General features: G+C 32.7%; 2 protein-coding genes across 2 annotated transcripts in view; one reads left to right on the forward strand and one right to left on the reverse strand.

Annotated features, from left to right (window-relative positions):
* Positions 1-14,213, reverse strand: part of LOC129230448 (ATP-dependent RNA helicase SUV3 homolog, mitochondrial-like) — a 15,290-nt gene extending 1,077 nt beyond the window's left edge. The window contains exons 1-4 of the mRNA XM_054864847.1: positions 13,921-14,213; positions 8,062-8,139; positions 6,423-6,530; positions 1,692-1,806 (exon numbers count right to left, since the gene is read on the reverse strand). Of these exons, the coding sequence (XP_054720822.1) occupies positions 1,692-1,806; positions 6,423-6,530; positions 8,062-8,139; positions 13,921-14,179 (560 nt within the window). The 5' untranslated portion in view covers positions 14,180-14,213. The remainder of the gene's footprint in view (positions 1-1,691; positions 1,807-6,422; positions 6,531-8,061; positions 8,140-13,920) is intronic.
* A 607-nt stretch (positions 14,214-14,820) lies between these two features.
* LOC129230720 (casein kinase I-like) overlaps positions 14,821-24,165 on the forward strand; it is a 79,020-nt gene continuing 69,675 nt past the window's right edge. Inside the window, 1 exon segment of the mRNA XM_054865140.1 lies at positions 14,821-15,065. Within this exon segment, the coding sequence (XP_054721115.1) occupies positions 14,940-15,065 (126 nt within the window). The 5' untranslated portion in view covers positions 14,821-14,939.

Raw genomic sequence — 24,165 nt, forward strand, 5'->3', positions numbered from 1 at the left:
GGTGCAAAGTTAGGCTACCATTAAGCCTTTTGACCTTCAGCCTTTTTCCTGCACCCCTATTTCAACAAATGGAATTGTTTAATCGGCCAACCAATGGAGCTCAACTTGACAGATGCTGACAGCAGTACAATCAGCAAAAATTCAAAATTCATTTTAATGTTTTGAAAATATGGCACTCTAAGGAAACATATGCTGAATTATGTTTCAAATGCTTGTTTGCTCATACACGCCATGAGCTTACTGTCTTTAATGATCATTAAAGTTTGGCATCTAAATACATGGTTTTTAGCTAAGAGTAATTCAAGAGGATTTCAGATTCACCAATAATTTCATAACTTAAAACAAAATTTCAAAAAAAAAAAAAAAAAAAGAAAAGAAAGAAAGAAAGAAATTAAAAAATAACAATAATAAATAAAATATGAACAGTTAAAATAAAATTTAAAAAAAAAAAAAAAAAAACAGATTTAAGGCAGCATATTTTATAAGAGCTTCCAACTTATGAAATAATTTATAACTTTACCAGATGCAAAAGGATTGAAATCTCAAAAACTGCTAGACAATTTTTGGCAAAGTATGAGTTAGAAGTTGGCAAGTTCCCCCTCATAAGATTTTTATTGAGTAAATTATTAATTGTGAAAGATCAATTAAGGGGAAGAATTAAATTAGTCAATTCCTGCAATTCACTAAATTTGACATCAGTTTTATAAAAAAATAAATAAATAAATAAATAAAATAAAATAAAAATAAATAATTGGATATACAGAGTACAAATAATGTCAGAGTAACTGAAAAAAGTGGCAAAACTGATTTTGGAAAGTTCTTTTAATGTACTTTTTGAAAAAAAAAAAAATCCTGAAATCAAAGACTAGAGGCACATTTCTACACTTTTCTAGGTTTTCAAGCATGACTTTTTATTTCAAGCAGTTTTCAAGCCTATTTAAAAATGAACCAACCATAGTATTTAAATATGCAATAAAAATAGATAAACATACAAAGAGTTTTTCATTTAATAAATAACAGACAGCTGAAAGGATGATTAATACAGTTATAACATTTAGTAAGTTTGTCATTTCATCTCTGCACTAGATTTTTCAGGAATATGCAGTTTAAATACATTGCACAATTAGTCTTCATACAAGCATCGGCTGTTTTTGAAACATAAAACAGAAATACATGAAATACACTGCCAGCTCAGTCAATTCCAGCCGAGGACTGCAGTTTCGTGCTTCTTAGCGCTCATCAGCCCGGCATAGGAGTGACTGAGCTGGAGGTGGAAAACCTCTTAAGGAAGCCTAGAGTGCCAAACAAACTGGTAGCTAATACGTCCTCCGCTGGAACTGACTGAGCTGGTGGTGTATTTCATGTATTTCTGCCTTAGCTCTGGCTATAGGGCGGTAACTTACTGAACATAAAACAACAGATTTCAAATGAAGTGTCTAACGTAGTTATTGAAATTAAAATACCAAGAAGCAAAGAGTAAGTGACAAAAATGAAAAATTTGAGATATAGGGTGCCCTCACACACATAGATTTGCCTTAAATTTCTGAAGATTTGAACATTAAAATAGTAACTTTTCACTGATTTTTGAATTAATGCTCTAACTGTTATTGTTTTAAGCATCATTTATAGCAAATATATTTTTGGTGGAACTGAATCTTAAAAATTGATTTAAGTCACTGTTTTTCACTTACCAATTTGCTGGTTGTCTAAGATCACTAATTTGTTTCAGTTCATCCATGCATTCTAAGTGAGGGAAAATTTTTTTTGCATGTTCAAGAAAGTAAGGAAGAAGGTCATGGACATGTCCTAAGAGAAAATAGATCGATTAATTATTAAATTTGTTAATAGGTGGTATAAGAAAAGGTATCAGCTGATTGAAATTGATTAATTTACAAGCCATTTAAGTCTTATCAGAAATACTTCATTTGAAAATTCTTTCTAGATGCACAACAACTGAACTGTCACACATTAATTTCATTGGAAAACGGAGTCTTAAATTTTTTTAAAAATCCTTATACATATTAAAATAAAACTTGGAAAATTGTACCTTCTTCAAGAAAAAGTTCTATTTCGCACAATTTAAAGACAACTTTACAAACATGACACTGCTGTTAATGATTATGCATGTTTAACAATATAATAATTGCATAAAAATAAAGTTTTGCAAAGAACTTTCAATAAACTTACAAGAAAGTTTGAATATTTTCGCTGCAGTGGGATAGAAGGAAATCTTGCAACATTCAAGTTACTACATAAATATACATACATGCTATACATTCACATCCTGCTTCTGTACAACACATACAGATATACACATATAGAGGCACACATAGGAATTTTTTAAAGGAGAGGTCCAGGATCGAAGGCCCACCATTCTCAAATCATACTCCAAAATACATACAAACATATTCTTTTGATTTTATCGGTTGTGAAGAAAATAAAAAGCAGTAAGAAAAATTCATGAACTACACCGCCAGCTCAGTCAATTCAAGCCGAGGACTGCAGTTTCGTGCTTATTAGCACTCATCAGTCCGGCATAGGAAGTGACTGAGCTGGACGTGGAATACCTCTTAAGGAATTCAAAAGTGCCAAACAAACTGGTAGCTAATACAGAATTACATACCTGCCATCATTCAAAGAAAAAAATCCAGTAGATTTTTTCAATGTGGCGCAATATTGCTTTTTCCCATGTTATTGAGGGGATTTAGGGATTTTTTTTTTATTATCCCTTAAAGTAAAATCATATGCAAGTTGCTTGACCTTACCAGCATGAGCAATGCTAAAGTCAACACAAAACATTGTGCAAAATATGTGATGGTCACTTTTGGGTGACTAATTCAAAAATAGAAATTCACAATTGTATGTCGCTTAAACGTTTTTTGGCTTTTTGCTAACTGACATCATAACTTAAAATCTTAAAATCTTCTCCCCCCCCCAAATCTTCCCTGCTTCGAAACTCATGAATGCGCGAAGCAAGATCGCAAACGTAAACAAGAACTGATGTTGCCAGATTAAAATGTGCTAAAGTTTGAAATTAAGTACGAAAATTTCAAACCATGGAGTAAAAGCGCTAAAACGATGTAAAAATTTTAAAGGGGTTTATTTTTTTCATTGTCAAGAAAGTCCCGAAATGGAGGGATTTTTTGTAGAGATTAATAAAAACCGGGAGATTTTCATTAAATATCGGGAGACCGGGAGAAATGTTAAAAATCCGGGAGTCTCCCGGAAAATCCAGTAGAGTTGGCAGGTATGGAATTAGCACTGACCAGACCAGTGACTGAAGCAATGGTTCGGCACGAAACTGCAGTCCTCGGCTGGAATTGACTGAGTTGGCGGTGTATTTCATGTATGTGCCTTACCCCTGGTTATAGGGCGGTAACTTAATGAGTAAAAAAAATTATTTAAATTAGTTAATGAAATAAGTTTATCAATAGGAAATACAATTAAAATACCAGAAAGCACAAGAATGAATGTATTTTCTTTTCTCGTGAGAAAAAGAAAAAAAAACAAAACAGCAAAGCAAAATCATCATTACAGGACTGTTTATGTTCACATGCAGTTTGTTTTTCATTTACTAAAATTGTTATTGTTGCCTTTGCTTGGAATTATTTTACATACTATACACATAGGGCGTGGAATTATTTTACATACTACACACTACATACATCAAAAAAAAACTCAAAGGTGATAGGAGGGGCATGGACCTCAGTGACGTAGCTACATTTTCCAGGGCAGTTCTTCAATATGCCCCCCTATGGTTAAAAAACTATCAAAAGTATTTAAAATAAAAATATAAAAAAATATTACGAAGAAATACAATTGATATACATACAGTCAACTCTCAGCAACTTGAAGTTCTAAGGGACCGGTCAAAATGTTCGAGTTATTGGTAGTTCGAGTTATGGGGACAAGGGCGCCCATATAGGTGGGCAAGTGGGGGCTCAAGGCCACCCCCCCCCCCCATTAGAAATTAGAACGTTCTTGCTTTGAATACTTTTTTCTTTGCGAAAATGTAAAAATATTTCTTCTCCAGTCATTAATTAATAAGTTATTAAAAATGTCAATCTTTAATAACTCAAATCTGTACTGAAATCGGTTTCTATGGGGAAAATATCTGCTAAACCATGGAAAAAAAGTATCTAAGACCCCTTAAAATTTTGCATATGGGCACCCATGTATGGGGAGTTTTCACAACAGTCTAAAGAGTTTGTTACCCGATGAAAACTTCAAGATAAAGGAATAGTCGAGTTATAAACTTCGAGTTATCAAGATTTGACTGTATTTCCATAATTTTCTTGCAAAAAAGAAAAAAAAAAGTATTTGAGGGCACCACTGAAAATTTCCAAAAGTTAATTCAAAACTCGCAATTTAGGCGGCTTTTAGTAAAGCTAATAGAAAAGAGGTTTGGGGCTCCTTTCAGAATTTTTTTTTTTTTTTTTGCAAAATTAAAGTCAGTTTTAGGCTTCCTTTAGTGATGTTAAGGAGTTGGTGTTTTTCAAGAAAATTTTCCGAAATGCCGAAATTCTTTCGATGTGTTAAGAGAGTGGGGAAGGTTCAGGAGTGCTGTCCGGAAAGTTTAGCGACTAAACCTAACAAATACTGGATTTTCCTCCCGAAATATTTTTAAAATTGAAATCAATTTTAGGTTATCTTTGATCATGTTACGAGAACAGAGGAAGTTCAGGGGCCTCTTTGGAAATTTTTCGGGACCGAAGTTTTAAAGATGCAACTGTAGGTTATCTTTAATGGCATTAGGGGGTAGTCAAATGTCCCCAAAACTGTTGAGGAGTCAGATGGCTCTCCTGTCTTCCATGAAAATGACAACTTAAAAATGTGACTTAAGGGGTTGTCTGATAGTATAAGATAAGTGGTCCAAGAGGAGCCCCCCCCCCCCCCCGAAATCTTTCTTGAAACCAATGTTCATTTTAGGCTCTTCATCAGTGAGAAAAAAAGGCTTCACAAGCTTTCCTCAGAAATATCTAAAAACGAATTTTAGAGAAATCTGTGATGACTTTAGGATATTGGTTGGACATTTGGGGCCCCTTTATTAGAATTTTTCTGAATTTGAAGTTTTAAAAAATCAAACTTTGGGCTGCTTTTGGAGATGTTGGATAAAATACAGATTTTAGGAATCTTCCTGGGAAAATTTTCGAAGTTTTAGTGTTAAACACACAATTTAGGGATTCTTTGATCACATTAGGAAGGGTCCGGGTTCAAGAAAAAGACAAGGTTCGGCTGTTCTTCCCGGAATTTTTTTTTACATTGATCAAGACTCTAAAATAGCAATTTTATGCTGTCTTTGATTTTTAAATAAGAAGGGAGTCAAAATTCTCCTGCCAAAAAGTTCATTTTAAAGCCATCTTTGGCGACGTTAGGCTGAATATGGGAGTGGGGGGGGGGGGGGGCTGTTTGAAATCGAAGTCCCAAAAAATATTGTTTAGGCTATATTTGACCAAGTTAAGAGAGAAAGGGAAGGTAAGAGGCCTGCTTCCCGAATCGAAGTCTTAAAAATGCATTTTAAACTTTGAGCACATTAGGCAGGAGTTTAGAGGTCGAGGCACTGCCCAGGAAATGCTCCTAATTTAAAGTTCTAAAAACACAATTTTAGGGCTCCTTTGGTCTCGTTAAAGGGGTTACGACTCCCTATTGGATCCGTCTTACTCTTGGTGTAATTTTCCTTTAAAAAATAGATTTTTTTTAAATAAGGTAGTTTTCAAGGAATTTTCTTAAAATCAACTGCTAGTTTCATCTTATAATGAAAAGTTATGAAATTTTATAGTTTCCATTTCTCCCCAATAGTTAACCTTTACCGTAAAAAAAACTCTCTTGGTCCCTTGACTTTCCACTGCTGCCTCTCTGTCTATAGCTTCAGATGAAGGGAGAGAAAATACAAGCAATGGTGCTGATAAATCCACAAGAAAAACACATGTTTTATATTAGAGTAATTTTCTTATCATAATCGTACGTACCAAAATCTAGCAACTGAAAGACTTTTCTTTTTTGCCTACAGTAATAGATAAAAAGCATTTCCTTGTTGGGAAAATATTTTGTTTATTTTTCCATCAAAAGTCTAAAATTGCCACTCCCAACAAAGTGCCGCCTGGGACGGATCTCCCTCTTCGTCCCACCCTACACCACTGCTGGACCCCTGGACCTTCCCCTTGTTTGGGTCACGCGCGGCAGATATATATATATATAACTTGAATCTTTCATGAAGATGTAACTATTTTCCCTAAACTTTATTTTTCTATGCCATTGGTTAATTATTGTATTAACCTTTTCTCTACTACAGCAACTCATAGAGAGCGAGCGTCTCTCTTGCCATGGCCACTCCAGGACAATGAGAGTAAAATACAAAAGACAATACAAATATCTCGCTAAAAATATCTCAGCAGTGAACTGAAATAAATACAAAAACTTACCTGCATCTTGTAGAATATCACTAAATACTATATGTAAGTCAACCGGCAAGCATTCAGATTCAATACAAAATTTTCTGAAGCTAATAGCAGCTCGATGAAATAATTTCGCTAGAAAAGAAAAACTATAATTACAAGCTTAAAAAAAAATATGAGCACAATCAGAGATTGACTACTGCAAGGGCCTTAAAGAATAAGACCTTATCACATCTGAAAATTCAAATTTTCAGCTAGCAGGGCAATAGCAAATAGATACTTTTAGTTCACTGTTCATTTTATCCAAACTGAACAAATTAATGGCTGACAAATCCTTTTCAATAATCAGTTTTCGCTCAGCTTAATTTTTCTAGAATAAATTATGTTCAAAAAAAAAAAAAAAAACATACAAAAAGCAAATTTTAGCAATAAGAATCTCACAAAAACCTATTTAGTAAATAAACTGGAATAAAGTTGGGTATTAATCTCATACAGAATTCAATGAACTTGTACTAAAAATGCTTGGGAACAGTTAAAGATCATACCTTTAAATAGGGATGCACCAGTAATCAAATAGTCTGATTACTGATTAATTAGCAAAAGAAAATTGAGCCAATTAATCAGCTACCCATTAGCTATAAAGAGAATTGATTTTTAATTCTGTAATTTCTCCATCACCTTTTTCTCTTTTTTGAAAAATTGCAATTCTGAATTTCCAGAATTAGTTAAAATAGCTTATTTATTTCTGTGAGTGAAGATTTATTTTTCTCCATCTTCATACTTTTTTTTGAAAATAATGTCTCTAAATTTTATTCCAATTCTGTAAACAAATTTTCTTATGAATTAATGGGTTAACATAATGTAATGTTAGTTATTTTCAATATTTATTACATTACATAACATTAACTTTCAAAGCACTTTGTGATGTTTGGCAATGTAAAACCATTTGACCAAAACTGCTCGGCAATAAAATTTTGTTTAGAGGGGTCATTACCAAACAAAGGTGAACTCAAGTTTTCTTGCAGCAGAAAAATAATGAGAAATAATTGAAGAAATATATTGCAAAAAACAATACAGGAACAGGCTTACAGCATCAATTCACCTCTGCGAATGTATGAGCAAGAACACACACAAATCAGGAGAATTTCATTAAAAAGCAGACAAAGAGAATTAGCAATATGAACCTAGTCGTAAGTGTAATATTTGCTTTGAAATATTGGGATCTGGAGGTCCTCTCTAGGAAGTTTTTTGAAGCTATAATTTTTAGTGTAACTTGTGAGAAACTTAGTCAAAACATAAAATAAAAACATTATTCGGTACACTGAGCCTCATTTGAAGTTCATTCGGCTTAACCTGAGTCCCATTTGAAGTTTATCGAGCCCTGAGCACAATCCAAATGAAATGTCATGACAAAAAAATAAAATGTTTTTAAAATAAATTGATTTCAGTTAAGAGAATTATAAAATGCAAAAGTATTTTTTAAAATGAACAAAAAGGCCATATGATCTTTTTTCTATCCCTAACTATTTATTTTACCCCACAAACCTTAAATTATCTTTGCTACTTTCCAAACTGATCAGGCACATTTAAAAACTAACTATGCACAGAATACAATTCAAAGAAAGTACATTAAAATGTTCAAAAAATTATCAGATAAAAATCTTACAATCTAGTCCACTTTCTGCTGCTTGTATGGTTACTTCAGGTTGTTTGTAAAATTGGTTTATGATTCTTAATATGTCATCTGAAAAGAAATATAACTAAATGATAAAAACAGTTACTGACTTTCAATTTACATAAAGAGAAAATGTCTTTAATAGTAAAAATATCTGAAGGTAGAAAATTGAAATCAGACAAACTTTTTTTTAAAAAATCTATTACACACACATGTGAATAATTCATACACGTTCAACTTCTTTTCTGTGCTCTATCAAAGTACTTTTTTTAATTATCTTATTCTTCAGCACTTTGCGACAAAAACAGAAAGCACATTTCATCAAGAAAGATTTTCAAGAGTTGCTAATATACACTCGTTTTCCACCATTGACAGGGTCTGATTATTGAATAGGCCGTGGCCTAGGCCCTATATTATTTAGAGGTTCCCAAATGGCAAAATATTGTAAGCAAGAACTTGGGTTATTGAGAATGGCAACGATGGGATTGGAATTATGATTTTTGTAAGACGTTGGATGTTTTTCAGAATTATCGGGTTTGAAAAAGAGATTTACGTTTGATGATTAAATGATGTAACGTTTTGGATGTTTACATTGTTATTGAATAAAAGCTTTAAGTTTTACAATATGTTTTAGCAATAGCTAATATTGTTTTATCCCATGGCTAAAATTGTGATGTTTGAATACAGGGGGCCCCAAAAATTATTTGGGCTTGGGTCCCCTGATATCTTAGTCGGGCTCTGACCATTGAGTACGCTATAACTTTAAGTATGGTTAAATCTCGTACACTTTCTATATGGAGGGATATTTTTGAAAAAATGGGGGTGGGGGGGGGTGAATTAGAGGCTAAAAAGAACATATTTCCATAGTTAAAATTTTAGCTCTAACCTGTCGGCCATTCCTGTGGTAAATCGATTCTACACTTGTTCATTTGAATAGAATAAACAAAGTGGTCATGAGGCTGCACTCACATGACATACTGCGGTAACAGATGGCAATCCTAAAAGGTATCAAGCTAAAAAGTAAAGCACAATGAAGGAATGCAGTTATGCATTTATCATGCAACATGAGTAGTGTTCATAGCAAAAGTGATGTATCTTGTCGTAAATGATTTTAATATGCCTTATGATATAAAGCCCTTTGCTTTCTTTGAGGGGAAAAAATAGAAGTGTTCAGGTACTATAAGCAATTAGAGATTTATCTTTTCAAAAGTGCTTACTTCACTTTAATACCAAAAGACGTAACTTAATGCAATCATTTAGCAATGAAATACATTTTAAAAATACGGAGATAGACCACTTTTACAGTGAACAATGTTCAAATTATGTTACTTTTCAGTGCCAAAGGAGCTGTTGCCCAAAGCTATTACTATTACCAAGTTGACACTTTCGCTGGGTTTGAGTTTATATTAGTATTATAGCTGTGTCATAGCCAGGATTTGATTTTGGAGAGGGTCAGGGCCGATGAGAGACTATGTCAGCCTAGTCAGGAACTAGGGGCCTAGCTCGGAATCCGAGTAATGTAAGTTTTATTTTATAGTTTTATGTGGGGAAGGGGGGTTAGGCGACCAAACTGACAAGGGGGCAGGCACACTTTGATTTTCGGCAGCCCAGGGCCCAGGAGGGGTCTGAATGGAACTAGGTTTTTTAGTGTATTTTGTCAGAATCTCAATTAAAATAATTAAGTTTTTTCATGAAAAAAAGACGGATTGGAATGATTTTTTTTTAAAGATAAAGCTGGGATGTAAGTTTACATTCTACAAAATAGATAGGTCAAAATTTTCTATTTGTAATTGGTACATAACTAAAATCAAAACGTTATATTTTAAAAAGTTAAGGAACAAATCTGATATACCCCCCTCTTGGCGACTTTTTCCTGTTGGCGCCAAAAAAGCGTCGCCAAGAAAACTATGTATGACGTCATATGTCATACATCAATCTTAGCGATGCTTTTTTAGCGCCAACAGGAAAAATTCAAATTATGTCATTAATTATTTAATGAAATTAATGCATTAATTTTTTTCCGTTGTTTCTCCGGGATACGAGCCCTCGGTCTCATAGTACTTTCGTAATGAGACCTCGGCTCGCAGGCCCTGCCTCGGTCTCATTACAAAAGTACTATGAGACCTCGGGCTCGCCAGGACCTCGCTGCCGCTCGGTCCGTTATCCCTCCGACTTTTAATATACATCACAGTCGGATATAAGTCACAGATCTCCTCCGTTCAGTATACAATAAAGTCACAGATTTTATGTGAAATTAACACCATTTTTGTGCTACAAAAATGCCAACCAGACCAAAATACAAACTACCAGAAACACACTAAAAACACAATAATTCAAAATATGTTCACTTACCTTTTTTACTTTTCTTTTACTTCCTCACGTGAGGCAGTGCACATATGTTCTGCTCTTAGGGAAATTATCCCATTTTTTATTATCATTACTTTACAAAAATATTTAAATTATGTTTGTTTTGACAAAAAAAATTCCAAAAAAAACAACCTTATTTTACTTGTATTTTGTACTCCACCCAATTAATTTCGCGAATTATTTCCAAAAACTTTACAAACATATCCTCATTTTTGTATTCACAATTTTTTTTGTATAAATAATAAGCTTAATAAAATTTAAAATCCCCTAATCTATTATATGTTGGTAGAGTACTTTTAACGTGTCTCCATGTGGATTCAATTGTGTTAGTGTGACATTTAGTTTCTGGATCTACAAAATTAAGTTTATGGTTGACTGTTAAATGCTCATACCCCTCCTCCCCCAATGTATCATATGCCCTCCAACAATCGGAGTGCACCGTCGTGCCTGGTAGTATCCACTGCTTAATTGCCAAAAATAGAGTTTCCCTACCCCTATCCCCAACAGCAACCAAAAAAGTTTTCCCCGAACCCCGTTCAACCCCCCCAAAAACCCTTTGTCCCTCAACTGCATGTCCCCGATTATATTTTCTTTTCCCAAATTTAGATTCATCAACTTCAATAACTTTCCCAACCCCTCCTATTTGTTCGGATTTTAATTCAATGTAATTTAATATTTCTTCATTAATATAATTTCGCCAATCGGCTAAAGTTTGTGATGAAAAAAAATATTGACTTTCAATATCAGCAGTTTTGGTCCCAATTAAAATCTCATATGTTATCAAAAAAATCTCCTCTATTTTCAACTTGCTAGAACTAAACCATGACCCACTCCTGATCGTTGCTTCTTTTCCACAAACAAGACCCCCAATAACCTTTCTACAAAAAAAAATTAACCCATCTGAACATTTTTTAGTTTTTTAAATTTTCATAACAGAATTACATCTAGAACATAACATTTCATTCTTAAGTAAACCAATTTCCCTTAAAAATTCTAAAAAAACCTCTTTATTTTCAATTAGTTTAAATATAAAAAATCTATTTAGGACTCCGGTACGTCCAAACGTTGGACGACCTGACGAAAAAGAAAAAGAAGATTCATTCAAAAATTTCAATTGATACATTTGGACAACATCACAAACCGAACTCATAATTAAAATAGAAAATTCAACTAAATTAACATTAAAAAACAACAAGAAAAAGAATACTCTAAAATAAAGTTTGAATTGAAACTTTATTTTAGAGTATTAAACTTAAAATCTCCCTAAGAGCGGAACATATGAGCACCTACCTCCTACCACACAGACACGTGCAAAAAGACAGACTTCGAGAAACTACTTTCCAGCGTTCAAGTTGCAAAACCAGGGTTGCCAAGTTATCGCCTTATTGGCGATTTTCGTATCGAGCGAAAAATTAAAATCTCGCCAAGAGGGGGGCATATCAGAGGAGAGCCAAAGTTAAACTGAATAGGTACTTGATGGGAAATTTTAACCAAAGACTTGGTATTTGGCAAAATATGATCTTTGGTGCATCGCCAGTCAGCTGAAACTTATCACAAAATTGCATTCATATACAGGCCTTTTATGACTTTATAAGCTTTACACACATGACTGATTTTTTTTTTTTTTTTAAATGCCAATCTCCAAACTGATTAAATTTTCAAGTAAACACAGCACTTCCCACCAAGATTTTTATTTCCCATCAGAAGGGTTTCAGATCGACTTATGATAGCTAAAAGTCTTAGTTGTTAAAGGACATTTTTTTTAAACACAAGTAGTGATGTGGATCGGGTAAATACCCAGTGGGTAGGTAAATATTTTTTAAGTATTTACACGGGTATTCACCTAAGGCCTGGGTAAATACCCAAAAGCTGGGTATTTTACAAAAAAATGCAAAAAGTGAATGAGAATTTTTTTTTCCTAAATCTAAATATGAAATAATTGGTAAAACTGATACATACATATGTATTACACAATTTATAATATTTTTTATTGAAAGACTTGATGAAACTATGAATGAAACATTTTGTGTGAACCAAAGAAACTTTCTTTTCAATCTCATAATTGGAGAAGTATAAGTAATTCAATGATGAATTTCAGGATTTCAAAATCCCAATCTAGCTTAAGTCATATCCAAAATGGAAAAAAAAAAGAAGCATGAAGGATGTTTGGAAGAATAAATTGAGAAGTTATCCAACCCCCCCTCCCCCAGGGGGTTGGGTTGTACATGTCAGAATAATCAAAAAACTTGTCACCTTTTATAATATACTCGTTTAATGTTGACCAATACAAAAGATTACCACGCAGTTGAACTAAGCAAGCAAATTCTTGAGAATTTAATTAAAATGTAATTACTAGCTGACTTGTGCGGTACCGACCTCTATAGAAACCTGCAAATTATTATAATATGACAACTGCTCCAGCGCTTTGAAAACGTAGCAGTTACTGCCCATTCCATTAATTATCCTAATGTTCATATTGTTCAACTTTTCCTATTTACATGGTTTTCAATTAACATTGTTAATATTTTTTTGGGTTTCTTGTTGTTGTTTAGTACACTTGCCAGTGTGCTACCTACACGTGTGACATTAAATTGCATACTATATGTAGTATATTATTTAATCCTTTAGCTGCATTTGCGCTGTCTAAATGTAGAATATTTTACTTCAAGTTTTAATAATAATTATATATATATAATAAGCAAGCCAAATTCCAAATATTAAACAAATTATATAAAAATAATGATGATAGAAAGGAACATTTAATGTGAATATCATATTATATTGCTAAGTTGTTTCACATAATTCTTTAAATATGTAATCAAAATACAATTTTTTGGGGCAAAAATGTATTGTTTTGTATACGGTTGGTTAAATACATAGTGGAATACACACAGAAAAGTATTTTAGTTGAATATAAATTTTTGAAATAAATACCCGGGTAAATACCATTTTGGGTATATACCTTAGGTATTTACCCATAAAAATAAATACCCGGGTATTTTACATCACTAAACACAAGGTAGGAAAATTTATAAAACATTTTCTTCTTTAAAAAACTTTCTTTTTAGTGCTTGAACTTCTGCTTAGTGCTTAAAATAAGAGGTCAACAGGCATACTACTTGTTTTGTGAAAAATAATTTATTTTGCAACACAGATTTTCACACCTAGTCACCAAATTTGGCAATTGAAACTGTTAAGAATTTCCTGTTCAATTATATTTTTTGTTTGTACTAGGTGAGCAAAAAAGCTGTAATCGCTTACAGTTATATAACAAGTTATTTAACTTGTTGTATTCAGGTGCAAGAAGAATATTGGATAAAAAAGGCAGGAGAACATTTTTCCACTGGGATTAGCATTGGTAATTTCTTCTACTATTCAGGATTAAAACCAAAAAAAATTGGGTGGAAAAAAACTTTTCAGTAAGAGAACCGTTGCTAATCAACAAAACTTTAGCGCTTAATTGATGAACTCAATTATAAGCACCTTTATTAATTTTCTTGGAGAGTTCTTCACCAATATTGATGTCATCGGAATTGTTGGCTGGAGTTACTGGAACTGGTATTACTATTGATGAAAGGTCATCTTTTCCCGACTTCCATCGAAGTAGGGAGAAACAAGACACATTTGATGGTCTACAGTTATTTAAAATATACCGATGATAAAATGAAACATTTCGAACACGCGACAAACAATTTAAACAATGTACACACTTCAGATACGAATTAAAAGTACTATTTCGCATTTTGAAATATAAACAAACACACGATTTTTCTTTTTTTCCAGTAAAGCAGACATGTTATAAAGTTGAGCTGTAACTGCACTGGCAAATTATTTTTGGATAAAAAAAAGAAAAAAAAAGAATGCTGTAGAGTGTTAAATATTAACATTTCAGGCACTTAAGCAATATTTCAGAGGCATTATATATTTTTATAACAACTTCATTTGGGTTCATAGGTTGCGTTCGACGAGCTCGACCAAGAGTGACCGGTTAGTTAATTACGTGACAGCTAATGATCACGTGCTTCAATCAACCAATCAACTGCTCAGAATGGTAACCGCCGTGGTAACCGGTTGATCATAGAACGATTCGGTTAGTAACCAGTTACTTACCGGTCGACCGGTGAGTTTCGTCGAACGCAACCATAGTGTAGTCGCAGCGAAATGTGTAATCCTGTCCTTAAATGGGATCTGAAATTATCTTCAAGATGATTTGAAGAGTAAATGAAATTAATTTTTCATATTTTGTAATGTTTTACTACATTTTTAGTCATATTTTTAATTTAGATTTTTCAATGAATCTTCATAGCTATACTGGCAATTTAATATTTCTACCCACAATTCTTTATTCTGCTGCTTTGCCCAAAATTTCCTGACGTCACATTAAATAGAATGGTAATGGTGAGCAATGCGTAGGCTGGTTGCCTACGGTTTGTAATATAGCTTTTTCTGTGATTTAAAACAACTGTGCCCAAAATTAACTAAAGTACAATATAAACTTAATCATGGCGAGTGCAAGTTCGTCTTCAAGAGTGGAATTTATAGTTGGTGTTAAATATCGATTAGTTCGTAAAATTGGAAGCGGATCGTTTGGTGATATATATTTGGCTATCAACATTACAAATGGCGAGGTAAAATTTTGATTTTTTTTTGGCTTTTCATGTAAAAATACATCTGTACAGTCTTTATTCGAAGCAAGTGCAAACTTGCGTATTTTCTTTAAAATTTTGAAAGAAATTTAAAATTGTATGCTTTAAATTGACGCCTTTATTTTGTTTGCATGTATCATAAAGGTAGAAGAAAAAATTATTTGCTCAACATTGTGTTTCGAATTGTTTTATCAGATTTTGAGTTTCTTTTGTTGTCTTATTTTTATGTGAAGTTCTTTTACAGTTATTAGTTGAGATTGATTTTTGTGTTAAGTGTTACATATAATGCTAAACCTTGTCATTAAACATTTATTTGCTACGATCTTGTAACGAATGTGTGCATTTGAAAAATGCACACATTCATTACATGTGTGCACGTATGCATTCGTGCATTTTTTAAAGAATGATCTGTTTTTCGTATTTTCGCATGTAATACATTTTTACAACATTTTAGAAGTGCAAAATATTTGTTTGTTTAAATGCGATAATAGCCTGTGGAAAAAATGTGCCTTGTGTGTACAGTGGCTCCCAAAAGTGTTTGTAAACTTTGGAATTTTTTAGTAAAACCAAATAACGCGAAACTGAATTTAAATATGAAGTCCAATATTTTCTCACATCATTCTAAATAAAACCCAGTAGTTTTTTCAAAATATTGACAGATCTTCTTTTTTAAATGGGTCAGAAAGCAAAGAGACAGAGAAATAACACGCCACAAAAGTCATCGTACACTCAAATATTTTCGAATACATGCATGATTTAAATCATCATATATCCTTTTTTTTTTTTTTTTTTTGCATTGTGTTGACCCTTAAAAATCATTTGGCTTTGTTTTTTTTATCGCCTAATATTTTGTTTATTAATTTTAAAGTGGCTGGTATTCGTAAAAAACAACAAACGCCATTAAAAAATTGATATTTTCTTCATAGTAGCGGCAAATTGGTGTGAAATGTCTCTAAAGTAGTTAATTTATTCTATTCTTTAGTAAAGTGCTGCATAAAATGCTTTGAGGAAAAGAATAGGGCTGAAAACAAGCTAAGAAAAGGTCAGCCGGCAAATTTAACAAAGCGTGATTGGAGATTTACAGTTAAAAATTCATGAAAAATACTCATTTGAGTGCCGTAAAAGTTTCTACAGAAATTAATGAAAAATTTTTTACATTTAATCTTCATCTAAAATTGTGCGCCAAGTTATCTGATTAGCTGGATTAAATGGGACTTCTTCCCGCAGAAATTTCCTCGTTTGTGAAAAACAGAAAGCTTAAATGCTTTTCATCGCAAAATCAATAATAAATAAACTCCAAAACATTTTCGAATAACATCTTACTTACAACAAAAAATAAATTCAACACTTTTGGTTAGATTGTTGTATAATTGTAAATAGGAGAAAAAATTAGGAACTTGATCTAAAGAACTCAGTTGGATCAGTTAATCAGGACAGTGGAGGTGTTCTTATGCGAGGGTGCATGTCAGCATCAAGTGTGCTAGTTTGGTAATTTTTTGATGAAATAATAAATCACGCTGTTCATTTAAACATATTGAAAAACAATTTTAAACTCTGAGCCAAAAATTTAGTTATGAGAAACAACTTTGTTTTTTCAATCAAAATAATGATAATAAGCACACGATTATCAACGTTTGCGTCTAGTGCCCCGCAAAAATTGTCCTAAAGTTAAGAAAATATCCCCTCAAATCTCCAGATGTGAACTTAATGTAACATATTTAGAGAGATCTTTGGAGGCTAGATTACGAAAATACGTCTTTGAAACGAAAAGAGAGCTAGAAGCAATAAGACATGAAGTGTGGTTGAACACTTACTCAGAAATTACATTTAAAAAAAAAGAAAACATTGAAATCTATTCGCACACATTCAAATGTTGTTGTGGATGATGAATGATATTCTACTTAATAATAACTTCATAAAAAGTTAGATTATTCAATAATATATCGACATTTTTATAGTGTTCGAAGACTTTCATGAGAAAAAATTTCCGGCACTTTTTGGTTTTTGATTTTAAAAAAATTAAGTTTTGATATGTTATTAAAATTTTCTGTGTAGTTTTGTTAAAAATAGATCATGGTCTTATAATTAAATACTCATTTCGAAATAATAATTTTAACCAATAGATAGGGGTCCTATTTCATTGAAAGACGTAGGTGTACAAATAAACTTTAGGAGCCGCTGTATATATATCTATTTTTATATATAAACGCACAAAATTTGTAAAAAATCTTATAATAAGTTATCAATATATCACTCACATGTTCATTGTTCTTGTGCCTGAGTCACAGCTAAAAACCCATTAAAATCAGAAAAATATATTAATCTTTTGTAGTTTTTTACAATCGAGCTTTCAGCTGATTGAAAATGTCCTGCAGAATAAACATACATTACCTGATTTTTGAGCACTATTTAAGATAGCAGTAAGTTGCCGTCCCTAAGTCATTGCTAAAGCAGAACTTCTTGCAATATACAAGACAACCTGGTTACTGCGTCCAGAGATTGCAGTTTCATTCTTATAAGAACTCGTCGGTCTGGATTAGTGAACACACTAATCCAGACTGATGAGTTCTAATAAGAATGAAACTGCAGCTATAAATTTAAATATCTTTATATAGTGAATAGAAAAACTCACTATAGTCCCATGGAATTCATATTTATATTATTATGTGCTTAGTTTTGAGTCGTGAAATTTTAGAAAGTTTATACGGTAAAAGACATGACAATTTTCACAATATTTGTTTAAAAACGCTCTTACTAAAATAATTTTTGAAAGGAAGCTGTACGAAAAACATTTAAATAATAAATTATGTTTGATTATTTTCCAGAATTATACTTGATCCATAGAATTTTTTTCACCACTTCAAATTTTCAAATGAGACCAAATTTCGAAAATAATCCAAATATGTGTTTTTTAACTGCATCACTTCTATACTTACACAACTTCTTGTTATTCTTGCAGCAATTATTATAGTGCTTGAAAATTTAGTTCAAAAATTTTTCAATATAAACTTTTTAGCAGATCAATATAAAATGTTCCAATGCCTGCATACTCAAAGTTTCTTTGAAATTTCCTTTGAAAAAAATGCAGTGCACTACCCAAATTCTGCTTCACTAACAGCTAAAACATAAAGCTATATATGCAAGTAGGCCACAATTACGACTTAAATATCATTATTAATAAATTTGCTCAGGAGTTACAGCCATACAATCAACAAAATTGAGACACGTTACAGAAAAAACTGAGTAGGAAAAAAGAAATGAGAAGGTTCTGGGGTTCTCAAATTTTTGACAATCAGACTTTAAAAACGCCATTACAAAATTTCTTCGGGTGAAGTTAAGGGAAGGAGATGGAAATTGAGGAGCTTTCCCTTATTAAAACTCTGAAGTTCTCTTTGGCAATGTTACAGAAGGGAAAGAGGTTCCTCAGGGAAAATGTTTTTGCAACCGAAGTTCAAGTATTATGATTTTAGATTATGTTGGTATGACGGCATAAGAGTGGGTAAGCTGCTGTCCTCTTGAAAATTTTCGAAATCAAATTTCTAAAAATGCAGTTTTAAGTTGCCTTTAGTGATATTAGGAAGAGGGAGGATAGCAAGGATCAGAGACAATGACACGAGAATTATCCAAAATTAAGGGCCTAAAAATATTATATTGGACTTAAGGGTTAAAACCCTCAAAGGGGGTTAAAACCCTCTTTTGGATCAGTGGTAAGTGTTTTTTAACACAACAAAGCTTGCTGCCCTAAGCCAGAAGTTGTGGCATGGTCCAACTCTCATGGCCATTCCAAAGCCAAAAAAGGAGGTGGGAGAAGAGGTTTGAGAGTGCTCCCCCGTTCATTTTTTGAAATTGCAATTGTTATGTCTCTAATTATGTTATTAAAAGTGCAATTTGGAAACATGCCAAAAATTTTGTTTAGTTGTAGCTTTAAAACACAGTATTAGAAGATTTTTGGTGATGTTAAGGGGAGGAGAGATTCAAGTGTCTGATCCCTGATCTTTTCTTTATTTGTAGTTTTTAAAATGCATTTTAGACAATATTTGGTAGCTAGCAAAATCACCCGTCAAGATATGATGGGTGAAAATTGCTTCTAAATTTGAACAAAGCAATTGCCTATTTGGTGATATTTTGATAGTTGAAATTTTAACCCTAACTCCAGTAGATAGCGTTCATTGTTCACCACTTTTTCGTTTCTTCATTCCCCTGAAATGACAGTCTTACCAGTAAAACAGTTAAGTTACCGGATCCAGTCCAACCCAATAAAGCCTTTCCCTGCACTTTAAACATTACCAAAACATATTATCAAATTATCATGCCCCATGGCACTAGTTTCATTGTTGGTGATGTCAGGAGCGTTACTCGATCATTGGCTTTCTATATATATAAAGCAGACAGTGTTTCTTTCTTTGTACCTGATCGCCAGAAGACCCCATAAGCCATAGTATCTACAGCTCTGAAACTTGGCACAAAATTCAAACGCATCACGGGGGTGTGCTTATCGAAGCTCAAATTCTAAATTTATAATTGGTTTTTTCTTAAATGTTTTAAGTGATTTTTAGCCCTTTTTTGTGTTTACTTCTTCACAGATCACCAACCAATCGCTGTAGGAAAATTCTTTTGTACTGTGGTGCAGGGAATTTAATTTCAAATATGATGACTGAAGAAATTTTAAAGATTTTTGAATTTTTTAAAAAAAACCTTCATTTTGCATTTTTTTTACCCGGGTTTAACTTTTTTCTAAACCTATCCCGCCAAAATTATGAAAAATTTCTTTCTGAAAATTTAGTATGCTGTAGTCAAAACATTTCTTTTTCTTCAGAAAAAAAAGTTTTTGAAAATACTCGATAGTTTTTTTTTACAATTTTTTTTATGAAATTTTGAAAAAACCTTTATTTTTCACTTTTTCCTGGGTTTAATTCTTTCTAAACCCATCCCACAAAAAGTATGAGAGATTTCTTTCTGAAAATTTAGTATGTATATGTAGTAATCAAAACATTTCACCTTATCAGAATTTTTTTTTCCGAAAATATGCAATAGCTTTTTTTTTTTACAATTTTTTGAATTCAAAGTGACATTTTTTATCTTGTACCATAGTTCCGATCTGGGGAAAAAAGCTTTTCTCCTTCTGTGACATCATGATAGGGAGAAACTGTGACATCATGCCTGGATTTCGATTAAACGTTTTGCTGTATCCATTTAGAGCTTTTTTTTTTGAAACGCTACTTTTTGCACGCTACAGGGAAGAAGAAGATAACTTTTCTTTGGGCTATTTAATTAAAAGAATAAAGCTCACAATTTTGAAAACTGGAGATAGATTTAGAAAATATTTTATTCAAATTAATGTAGACAGATATAGATTGTTAAATACCGCCATCAAATTTATTTAAGCAGCCTCTGAAGGCGGCAATCTTGGTGTAAGAAGGTGAATGATAATTTTGATATAGAGAGAGATATAGACTGATGTATGCCATCGCCAAATTCATTCAAGCAGCTGTCGAAGGCGGCAACCTTGGCGAAACAGCTGGTCGCCATAGGCAGCTAATTATATATATGAGGATGTAAAGGAGAAGATGGGGAGGGAGAGGTTCATGGGGGTGCTCTCTCCGGGCCCTTTTTTAAAATTGAATCTTTTACAATGGTTTAAATTTTTAATTGCAAAAAGGCAGTTTTAGGCAATTTTTTGTGATACAGTGAAACTCCTCTGGAGCAACCACTCTTCGTTCCTGAAAAAAGTGGTCACTAATGGAGGTTGGTTGCTCTTAGAGGTCATTTTCAAACGTGCAAATACAGCACCAATGGCTGTTATTTATCTTCTCAAGAACATTATGATAAGAATATATTTAAATGAAGAATTTTTTTTTTCCATTTTTTATATTAAATATACTTTTTACATATTTCCTTTCTGCTCTTCCTTTTTTGTGTAAGTTGATGGCTTCTGTGCGTTTCTCGAGTATGAAATACCTTCATTTTTCGGAATTTTGACTGCAATGTATGGTGATGAAATGCAGAATGCAACACTGAAACCAATTCTTGAGCTATTGAAATGTACTAAAAATAGATTTTGTCCACTGTAATGAACTAGGAATGTTCCGTTCTAACCCCCCTCCCCCCTCTCCTGTAAGCAACGAAGAAATTCCAATTAACAACTTTTTAAGGAAGTTCTATTCTTCAGGGGTGATTGTGTTCCGGTATTTAACCGGATTTCCGGTATTTTCTCATCTTGAATTCCGGTATCTTCATCTTCGAAAATACCAGAACTTCTATATTTTCAGAAAAACCCACTTTAGTAAAGTTTAGGGGCGATGTTTAATGAAACAAAAAAATCCAAATCGAAGACATTTGGTATAAATATAAAGCCTAAGCTACGTCATGTTTTGTAAACTGGGGGAAGGTAGGAAGAGAAGAGTGATAAGAGCTTCGACTCCTTTCTTTGTTCTTTATGGCAGTTGGAGGAATTGAACGTATGCAAATATTTTCTTTATTTTAAATTCTGGTTTATGATCGTGTTCTGTTGTCATTGAACTAATTTCTAATTATACTTTATCGTCATTAATATCGTTCTCGTAAATATAAATTGGTTTGTTTAATTAAATTTTACTCCAGTTAACTCTTACTTTTCATTCCGCCACTTTTTTTGTTTGATAAATTTATTCATTTGAGCTTTGCATGTTCTCATTTAAAAAATGAGGTATCTGGATAAATCTGAAAATATTGGCTCCATCGATGCAAGAAAGAAGAACAAGTTTAATTGGGAATGGTTAAACAGAGTGAATTCCTACAATGAAAAGATGGAAATATAGTGTAAAAAAAAACTGATAGGGCTGGATTTTGGTTCTGTGTTTCTTGCAGCAAGCCCTTTACATATACTAATGATGGTGTGAAGGCATTATTGCAATGCAACATTCTTCTACAAATACTCATAAAAGAAACCGGGAATCATTAAAAAATGCTGGTGTATTAGGCTTTAGTGTATTAGTAAAATAAAGCATTCTTTGAAAAATTTTAAGAAATGAGAAATATTAAAAGAATTTAATTCCCCACGAAGAATAAAAGAATTTAATGCACATGGACTTATTAAGTCCAATTAAAACTTCGAGTTTTAGTCCCAACAAATATTTATGTATCTAAATTATTTATATACATAATATGATGTGTACATACACGTAATGTGTATATATATGCCCATCAAAACACATTTTCTTCTTGGAAAAAAAAGTTCAGGTATTTTTTCATGGAATCACAATCACCCCTGATTCTTATCAACCGCCTTCAATGACAGGCGCCCGCTTGACTTGCCTTGAGATGTGAATGTGCCACCTTAGCTTATCAAGGGTCCGAAAAACAACACAATCCTTTTTGTGACATTTTTGAGGTTTCCAACAGAGAGGACAAGAAAGGAACACGTTTGGACCCACAGGAGAATAGATTTTAATCCCTTATTCTGGTTTCCTTCCATCTCCGTTTACATAAGAAAACTGATCTGTGTACTAACTAAATTTTCTATTGCTTTTCTTTTGTTGTCACTTTCCTTTTGAGTTTTCTCTAACAAAAAATCCTATATTTGTTAATGCTAAGGTTCTCGATTTGCCCGTCGTTGTGAAAGGTTTCAATGGTGTTTCCCAGGGGTATTTTAATATTAGTCATATACGAGGAAAGATTGGTGCCTCAGAAAAGTGGTCATTAATGGAGGTGGTCGCTCATAGAAGTTTCACTGTATTAGTCCCCGGTAGTGATGTAAAATACCCAGGTATTTATTTTTAGGGGTAAATACCCAAAATGGGTATTTACCCGGGTATTTATTTTAAAAATTTATATTCAACTAAAATACTTTTCTGTGCGTATTCGACTATGTATAATATACAGGGTCTATTCCAAAAGTAATGCAATTTTTTTTAAAGTAATTTATTGAACAGATTTGCACAAACACTTAAAATTTTTGGTACAGATGTGATATACCCCCCCCCCCCCCCCATTTGGCGACATCCGATTTTTTGCACAAAATTGAAATATTTTTCTCGCCAATGAGGCGATAAATTTTTAAGCATGGCATCCCTGGTGAAACTAACCTGTGTTTGGCAACGCGAAGGCAAACTTGTTCGAACTTGTTTACTTGGGTTCTTTACTTGGTTTTACGCAGGAGAGATACGTGTTGTTTTGTGCAATATACCTTACAGGAATGCTTATTTTGTGTTAGTTTAGATTCAGTAGTTGTGTTTTGAAGTAAAAACATTAGAAAATGCCAGTTTCTTCAAACTTGAAGGTTAATTTAAAGTTAACTCCAACGTGGTGTGTATCTGTAACGTGCCATTGTCATATGATGTATTGTTTTAGACTGAGTGTGAATATTTATACCATATAAAAAGGTAAGTTCTTTATTTTAGAATTCAAAAAAATCCTCTCACTTCCAAAATTCTTTGTTTTTACAAATCCTTGAGGGGTTCTTGTAGTTTTTAACTTTATTTTTACTGTATGTAAATTAATTTTACAGAAATAGTACGATTATTTTGTTCTAAAAGTTAATTCTTATCGATGCCACGAATTATTTAGACATATTATTAACGTGCCTCCTTTAGGTACTGAATTTTATGTTAACAATTGAAAGTTCTTTCGGTTGTACTCTTAAAAATGCTGAATTTTATTAATAAATCTGCACAATAATGGTGCATATTTCACACTTAAAACTGTGTCATTATTGTACACTGAACGGAAGGAGCCACCCTTGGGTGTCTCCATGAAAATATACATAACTGTGACCATACTCCGACTGTAATGTATATTAACAGTCGGAGCATAGACTAATAATAAGAATAGACCGAGCTATGGCAACCCACCCTTTTGCTGCTCATAAACCAAACCATGTGACTGGTGGATATCCTAGCAACAGCGGGCGTTGATCGTAGCAGACGATCAACGCGAGCGAGAAATAAAATAAATAGAATTTATGAAACACGGAAGAATGATCTTTTATGGAGTCTGATTTGTAAATTTGTTATTCTAAGTTGTAAATATTTTGTTAATATAGTGAGTTTTTCGTTTAGATAGTATTGTGCATTTTCTTTAGTCAGTTTCAATAACTCTCTAAGCA

This window comes from Uloborus diversus, chromosome 9 (genome assembly GCF_026930045.1).
Source record: "Uloborus diversus isolate 005 chromosome 9, Udiv.v.3.1, whole genome shotgun sequence".
Classification (NCBI taxonomy): domain Eukaryota; kingdom Metazoa; phylum Arthropoda; class Arachnida; order Araneae; family Uloboridae; genus Uloborus; species Uloborus diversus.